Below are 8,868 nucleotides of genomic sequence, written 5' to 3'. Positions count from 1 at the left end.
AAAACTGTTTAATTTGGTTCCAGATTAATTTTTATAATATATTTTCTCTGTAAACTTTGGAAATTTATATTTCTTGGGGATGAGGGGAAGGCCAGCTCCTGTTCTGAGAGCCTTTAAGCATGCTTAGCACATTAGCATTTTGGTTCCAACAAGGGGTGCATTATTGAAAGAAATGTCCCAACTATTCCCGCACACTGTGTGACCTAAAGCAGAGCAGCCATGGAGAGTGTGAAATGAGTACCTTTGCATGACACTAGAGCAGAGGAAGAGCTCCAGGAGCACACCTAATACACCTTGGCTGCTGAAGGGTGTTTGATCCATGGGAACAGCCTGGAGCTAGTTTGAGTTAAAAGCCTTGTGAAATGCATTTAGTAATATGATGTAATAGTTCATGTTACATAACGCATCAGGCCCTCAGCCCCGTGGGTTTCACTCTACAGCTCTGCTTTTGTGAGACAGTGCTACTTGATAAATCAGTTACAGCTGAAGAGGGCTTAGAGGACCAGGGAGTTGCTTATAGCAGAGAACAGAACCAAAATGCTTGGTAGAATGATGTGATGGAATAAAGACTTTCCTATTGACTTGGAGAAGACTGTGTGGGAGCAGTATGTGGTGAAATCTATTGGAATTTTTTGGACTGGAAAGCAAATGCTGAGAAAATCATTATTCCACTGTTGCTCCAATTTCTCTGAAGAAGCAGATAGCAGGTGGAAATGTTTTTTGCCTGATCAGAATTACTTTATGCCAATTTATAGTTTTGTCTTTCAACAGGATATTGCTTTATGGATTAGAAGCACTTTCGGTAACTTTTTTTCCCCTCTTACTTTGGGGTTGAGAGAGAGAAGGGCAGTTCTAGTGAGCTCTTGACAGTTCAGAATTGAAATAATTTTTCCTCCAAACTCTAGGTGCTGGGACACATTTTAGCACATGGTACACATAGGGATCAGATAAGTCTTTTGTGTCTCCCATTGATTATTTTCTTTACTTTCCCTTCTATTGCCACCTGTCATCTCTTCTTGAATGTGATATGGTCTGTCATTACAAAGATAGAAATTATGCTACCAAAAATTTTCCTGAAGTGTTACCTTATTTCAATCTGTAATGATCTAGGACTTTGACGTGATTTTTATCTAGTTCATCACAGCTTACATTAATATTATGGGCTTTTTCCTTCACTAGTTCTAACTGTGGTGTTCATGGTGTTTAGTTTTAACCTCTCAATTGATTTTACTAATTTCTTTTAGCAAATGGAGGCAGGTGGTAAGAACACTTACCCAGAATCCTTTTTAATCAAATGTATTAATATCTTAGTCCTCTTTCAAGTTAACTATTGAATTAGTGCCACTTAACTGGAAGCAGATGGTATGCAATTACTGTGATGGCTTGACTTTCTTCTACTTTGCAGACATCATTCCATTCCAATTGGACAATTAAAAACTAGAGCGGTTGTATGATAACACAAATAGCATTTTTGGGAGGGAGCTCTCAAACCAAAGTCTTGGCTGAATAGTTGTGAATTATTTAAAAAATACAATTTTGTTGGTTTTCTTAATGATTGGATAAAATTGTTCTTGCATAAACTAATTTGGAAGACTGTTTGTATTAAAATTAATGATGTTTACTAAAACTGTATGTTAGGAGAAAATGAGATATATGTTAAAGGTATATACACTGGTGCTGTAATGATCCCTACTCTGATCACATATAAAAAGTTATAATCTTGCCATTAAAAGGTTATATTAAATGTAATGAAATTTTGATTTCTCTGAAGATGTGACTATGTTTTCTATTCTGTAAGACTTTTCACTGAAAGAAAGTAGTGGCAGCAAAATTTGAACACTGTTTTCAGATGGTGAAACTAATATTCCATTTTATGAATTCTTTCCTCTGTTTCACGTGTTGATAATAACTGGCTCTACAAAAACTTAATGGAGAATTACTAATTACAATCCATTTTCTGCTTAAGCAGATAACATTCGTTGACATGAAAAATAGACTTAAAAATACAAAACTTTTCTGGCTCTGTTTCAGAGCCTGTTTGGACTTCTTTATAAGACTTATCTTTTAAAAATCCTAGATTAAGTATCTATAACTTTTTCAACAGATTTACTTAAACAAGTGGAAAGGCTGAGAGGGCAATCTGTTTTTCACTTACAGCAAATGTATTTTGTCTTTGCTTCAATGAAATTAATTAGGCTGAGCCAGATAAATCCAGCTTTGATGTAAATTCAAGCAGTTTTTTATTTTAACTTTTTTTTCCTTTTTCAGAACTGCTTGTTTGCTAAAGTAAATTTGAAAATAGACATAGTGCCTGGCTCTGCTTGTTCTCCTTTTAGCCTTCAGTTTCTCTGCAAAATTTCTCTACTGCTTTCAGAAAAAACCTTTGATTATTGCCCATCCTTCTGCTTTTCTGACATCCTGCGTATTCTTACTGGTTTATACATCTTCATTCTCTCTCTGCTCCTCCCTTTTCTAGGTCTTGCTGCTTCTTTCTGCATGCTTGCAGTTCAGTACTTGAAGTGTTTGTCCTTTTGACTTTCCCTGCAAGTCTTTTGCTTCTGAGTCATCTTTTTGTCCCTTCTCATATGTTTCTCAGAGCTATGAAAAACTGTATTGTTCTTGTTAGTTAACAAGAGGGCTGACTTGTTGCATTTGTCAAGAAACTCTCCCTACTTGTACATAGCCACACACTTGCAAAGACGACACCTTTTCTTTGGGTTTGCACTTTTTTTTTAGATCTTCACTGAAATACCATTTTTTTTCTTCTTCAGTAAAAATCCTTGAGCAAGACTCTAAATACTTTCTGAATATTTGATGCATTTTTTCATCTATTTCCACTTATAACAGCTCTTACAGTGATTCTTACTTGTTTGGGTTATGCAACTTTTCTTCTTATTAATGTTTTAGAGCATAATAAAAATGGAAATGGATACCAGTTTCTGCTAAAAATGACACTCTTACAGAGCTTGTATACAGATTTTATGCTACAAACAGAGCAGGAGAACAGCTTAGAATATTGCAGCAGAAGTTTTAATAAAATGGGAGAAAGCTGGAAGATTGGGAAATCCTGTCATTGTGAAGTACAACAGGGTGAGGAGGAGGTTTAGAAGATGTAGGGGAAAAGAAGGAATAAGATGAAATATATGTTGGAGAAAATAGATGGGAAAACAAAGCAGCTGAATAGCATAAAACATTTAAGCCTTTACAAATGTAGTAATATGACACATATGAAATAGGTTTGGGTTTTTTTTTTTTAATATAAGTTTCTAATCTAAGCTGTACTTACAGGAGGGAAGCAAGAAATTCAATGATACACATTCTTGATGAACTCATACATATATCTCAATAAACTCTTAATTTATTTACTAGTAGCTCTGCTTTTCTTCAGGAAGTTTTCCAATCAGCTGTATAGCCTGAGGACAAAGTATTAAAATGAAGTACATAAAATGATGTCCACAGTAGCATGGTGATGAAAAGGGTGGCGTTGAACCAAATCAGCTGGAAAATACTTTCTAGGCAGAACTGAAACCTTTATTGCAATAAACCTATGTCTGCCTCTGGTGTTGGAGATAATAGGAAGTTGCATCAGACCTTGGACTGCTAGCCTTCAGGCAGTGTTGGAGTAGTAGACTTTGTACCCTGACAAGAGATTTCTTACATTATGAAAATATGGATCTGCAATGATTGATATGCCTCCAGACATAGGTTGTCTGTTTCTCTTTGTAGATACTATAGCACATGTGCTTCTTAATCAGCATACTTTAGTTACAGAGGCACACCTTGTCTTAATTCTGCTCACCAGGCCTAACAGGAAAACTGGAGGCATGCTCAGTGGTATGTGCATTCCAGTTATTTGATCTTGGGGTTTACAGGTGAAGAAATCTCCAGAGCTGCTGGCATCAGTTACTTATAACAAGCTGCCACTTGGGCAACTGTATGATCCTTTTAGTAAAATTATACAACTCTGTCATAAAAGTAGTTAGATTTTCAGCCCACTATTCCTATTAAAGGAGTGCCAGGCTTACATGGCTGTCAGACTAATTTTGTCTAGTTTTCACAGTCATTTGCCTTGGGCTAATACTGTCCTTTAACTTTTGCAATCATCTCCTTTTCCTGCTCTCTCTCCTTCTCCTGGGTTTGGGGCATCTAAAGTGCTTAAGGTACTTCATTAATATAATTTCCCTGTTTTCTTGTGTTGCTAGGCTAAATGAAACAAGTTGAATCAATCTTCTTTCATAAGGTTGGCTTTTTGGACTGGCTGGATATCTCTCCTGACCCCCCTCCTCAATTTGAACATCCTTGATTCACCCCTGTAAAAGCTTTGTCAGAACTGGTACATTTCAGTGAAACACAGTTGGGAAATTCAACGTTGATTTTCATCAAAGGGATTGTAAATCAGTGCACTGACTTCTGTCTCTTGTACTGATGGAGTCCTTCTGTACGAGGATGGTTCAGCAATGCCCAGCTCTGCTGGGTGAGCCCTGTTTGGCTTACTGTATAAAGCACTGTAAATCTATTTACACAATGCAAACACTCTTCTTGACAGCTTAATAAGGAACTGTTGTGTCACCTCTGACTATATGCTTTTTCTTCTAAATGTGCTATTTCAGAACTAGTAATTATGCAAATTAGGGGAGGATTATATCTATAACTAAATAACCCTGGACAGAGACTGAATATTTTGACAGGGTAATACATTTGGGGTTGATATTGATGGTAGTTTCCCCTAACAATGGATTCCTGCATTGGGTGACAAATCATTATTATTATTTTGACAAGGTGGCCAAGAAGGCCAACAGCATCCTGGCCTGTATCAGAAACAGTGTGGCCAGCAGGAGTAGGGAGGTGATGGTGCCCCTGTACTCGGCACTGGTGAGGCCGCACCTCGAATCCTGTGTTCATTTTTGGGCCCCTCACTACAAGAAGGACATTGAGGTGCTGGAGCGTGTCCAGAGAAGGGCGACGAAGCTGGTGAGGGGTCTGGAGCACAAGTCTTATGAGGAGTGGCTGAGGGAACTGGGGTTGTTTAGCCTGGAGAAGAGGAGGCTGAGGGGAGACCTTATCGCTCTCTACAGTTACCTGAAAGGAGGTTGCAGAGAGGTGGGTGTTGGCCTCTTCTCCCAAGTGACTAGCGACAGGACAAGAGGAAATGGCCTCAGGTTGTGCCAGGGGAGGTTTAGGCTGGATATTAGGAAAAAACCCTTTACTGAGAGAGTGGTGAAACATTGGAACAGGCTGCCCAGGGAGGTAGTGGAGTTACCATCACTGGAGGTGTTCAAGGAACATGTGGATGTGGCATTGTGGGACATGGTTTAGTGGGCATGGTGGTGTTGGGTTGATGGTTGGACTTGATGATCTTACAGGTCTTTTCCAACCGTAGTGATTCTGTGAAATTCTGACTGTGCTTGTTTGTATGATCATATTGTGTACTGTTCATAAGAATTCAGATACGGCATTCTAGGTATCTCTAATTTTTTCCTAACCTTGGGAAACACTAGTAGTATCACACAAAATATGTTTTTTTCCAGAAAATACAGTGATCTAGTAATTTGAAAAGTATTCATTAATAGCTTGTCCATTCATGCATTTATGCAAATTGTGGTTGCAGATATGATTCCTTTAACAACAGGGTACTCTGAACTAATTCAGTCATTATCTACAGTTGTAGCCCAAGTAAATAATAAATAGATACCACTTTCAACTATCGGCATCATATGTCTACAGGCTCTGAAATTTCGAATTCTTTCCCTAGATCAGTCACTTACAATCCCTTTGACGCAAAATCAACTTTGAATTTCTCAAATGTTTTCTACATTTGATGCACAAACTCTTCACAAGTTTTGTAAGCATTTGCGAAATCTCCCTGAGAAAAGAGATCTTTCTGAATGTTGGTCACTTAGTAATTCCACTCTGTTGTCCTGTTATTTTCTTATCTAACATAATTGCAAACTATCAGGCAATAAATCCAGTCAGTAAGTTAATGTTATACACTTGACTTGCATAGCATGCACCAAATTTTTTTAGTCATAAAACAATGTTATAATTCAGTTAAATATTATCCAAAGACACACCGGGTTGAAAGTCAGCGTTTTGCAGAAGCCATATTTCCCTTAAGTTGCAGAATTGGAAAGTGAGGTTCTAAAAACGTCTTTCAGAGAGATGTGTGTAAACACAGCTTTTTTCAAAGGCACTTCATGACTGATACTAGACAGTTAAAGTAATTCTTTTCCAAGTGAAAGCTTGGTTAGTAACATAGCCCATGAACAGATTCGTCTTCTGTGCATTGTATTGCTTTGCTCTGGTAGATACTCAGTCATCTACAGGAAATGAATGCCAACGTGGTGATGGCTCCTCTGCTCCATCTGGGGAACTGTGCATTTTCACCAACCAGTGTGGAGACAGCAGCAATGAGAAACAAGGTAAGTCTCAGTGGACTTCATAAGTGTGATACGGTTTGATAACTGAATGCGGCAGCAGAGAGAATTACAGGGGGATTATTTCTTATGTTACAAAAATATTTGGGAATTCTTTTTTTTTTTCCACCCTCTTCTTCATTGGATTTTCTAAGACAGTTTCTTCCTGCTTCAGTTTGATTTCTCCTGCTTAGTTTTCAACCTATGTACAGTGCAACTCTTTCATAAATCTTCATATGGATATTATGTAGCAAAGCAAGTGTTTCCTCACCTGCATAAATTCAATGGAGATTTAACAAGTATTGCTTTTTTTCCTTAATTCATGGTAAAATTGTCTGCTGAAATTCAGGTTTCATCCAAAACATGTAGATCGAGGTATAAGCAACAACTGCATTTTTTTTTTTTTCAGTCTAGACAAGGGGGAAAATTTTCTTCTATTCATGAACTGATAATTCTAGCTTAATCCTTGTCACATTCAGAAGCTGTCAATACAGTTGCTGCTGTTTCCCTTAAAGGAAAGATCTAAGAAGTGAGAGTGAATTTTAACTGTTAGTGTCTGAGTAAATTTGCATCAGAAATCTACTATTTCCAGAGTACTGTAACACAAAATGATGTTGCAAATGGTATCATAAGATAGTCCTGCTCTTTGAGGACCTTTGTTCTGGAGTGCAAAGAGCTTGGATTTATCAAAAATTCTAGTTTTATCTAAAAGCTTATCCAAGTTCTTCCACTCACTGTGAAACAAAGGAAGCTAACGTATTTGTTGGGGTTTTAAGGTTTAGCTTTAAATTTAGAAGATTGTCTTTAGATGAGCCTGTGTGTTTCTGTGCACGCTGAAAAAAATGCTAATTAGAGAGTGTTAGCAATCATTGAATTCAGCTGAAATCTGTGAGAAAGAGCAGTAACTTAAATCCAGATTCCTCAAATTACAGTTGTGTGCCCAGATACATGTTGTTTTTCTTCTTCCAATATGACTCTCTGTTTTATCCAAATATGATGCAGGTATCTGTTTGGAACAGCAGTCTAGAAGAGGCTCTAGGATAATTGATTTTTGTTCCTCTGCAAATAAGACAATTGTTAAGACTGTATTGGATATCAATACATTTTGTAACTTTATTGTGCTGTACTAAAATGTATTAAATGTCAATGGCTGGAAATTATGCCTGTTGAATCCCCTGATGTGTGACTAACACAACACACATTAGCATATTTTTTCTTTATCATTTGCACAAGAGATGCTTATGCTATGTTTCACTGCATAGCCTTGAAATCCTCATTGTGCTTTGTCCTGATTTCTCTAGAAAGAGCATTTCCTCCAGGCAGCACTTTCTACTATGATTGCAGAATATGCAGTAAGCGATGCATTCTTCCATTAATTTCTATGGAGGCTTTTTACACTTGTTGTTTGAGGGAGTATTGCTATAGACAAATGTTTATATGAAAGTAGAGAAATTAAGAGTTGCTCCAAAGACTAGTTTAGAAAAATGAGACTATGGAGTCTGTGAAGGACCTAAATACCAAATAATGTTGTATTTTAAGTATGGATGAGCAAGAGGTGTGGAACTAGGCTTTGAGCTACAGGCTGTGTATGCTGGGGCTGCTTGGATAATGCTCTGGATCACTCCAGGAGAGAAGTTAGCTGTCAGACATAAAGATGCAGATTAGGCTGTCAAATTGAAGATTCATCCTGCTGCCACCCACTCTTCTGATTTGGGATTATTGCAAAATTATTTTTCTACTTAGGTTTCAGCTCTATGGTGTCATGTTCATGACAGGTCCCTGCTGTTTTCTTGGGGCTTGAAGATTCATCCTGCTGCCACCCACTCTTCTGATTTGGGATTATTGCAAAATTATTTTTCTACTTAGATTTCAGCTCTATGGTGTCATGTTCATGACAGGTCCCTGCTGTTTTCTTGGGGCTCTACTCAGGTTTAAGGATGTTTCTGCACTGAAAATATATCAAAGTTGGAATTTCAGATGATGTGTTTTTATCGTCATTTTGGACTTCATATGTGGTTGGTTTGTGCTTTGCCACAGCATTGGAAAAGGAGCAGAATAAACCCTACGGCTATTTTTATCTCTGAACAACTATTGCAAAGTATTCACTAGTGGATGAATGATAACTAACTACTCTTAAAAATATTTTGCTCCCAGAATATCACAAACTGAGATTTTATACACATACACACTTGAAATAAACCTTAAACTGTGGTTCTGTTTCTGTGAGACTTGGAATTTTTCCTTAGAGGTTATTTTAAATATTTATTTTGTTCACAGGAAATTCTGCAAAAAATATCTAGGACATCCCACACATTTCTTCCTTCTGGCCTTTTCCTCTCTAAACAGTGACTTTATCTTTATAAATCTGTCTTCCAGCAAATTTACATTGGTTTGCTTTCAAGTTATATTTTCTGTGAAAATGAATATTGCCTTGGAAAATAATCATGAATGATCA

At 37.3% G+C, this 8,868-nt stretch overlaps 1 protein-coding gene across 1 annotated transcript in view; it reads left to right on the top strand.

The window, feature by feature from the left end:
- The first annotated feature begins 6,259 nt into the window (after positions 1-6,259).
- The window catches only part of MALRD1 (MAM and LDL receptor class A domain containing 1), a 277,676-nt gene continuing 275,067 nt past the window's right edge, over positions 6,260-8,868 (top strand). The window contains exon 1 of the mRNA XM_059818810.1: positions 6,260-6,419. Within this exon, the coding sequence (XP_059674793.1) occupies positions 6,260-6,419 (160 nt within the window). The remainder of the gene's footprint in view (positions 6,420-8,868) is intronic.

This window comes from Gavia stellata, chromosome 6, assembly GCF_030936135.1.
Source record: "Gavia stellata isolate bGavSte3 chromosome 6, bGavSte3.hap2, whole genome shotgun sequence".
In the NCBI taxonomy this organism is placed as follows: Eukaryota; Metazoa; Chordata; class Aves; order Gaviiformes; family Gaviidae; genus Gavia; species Gavia stellata.
Note: the sequence above shows the minus strand (reverse complement) of the source record. Positions and strands in the feature narration are given on the sequence as shown.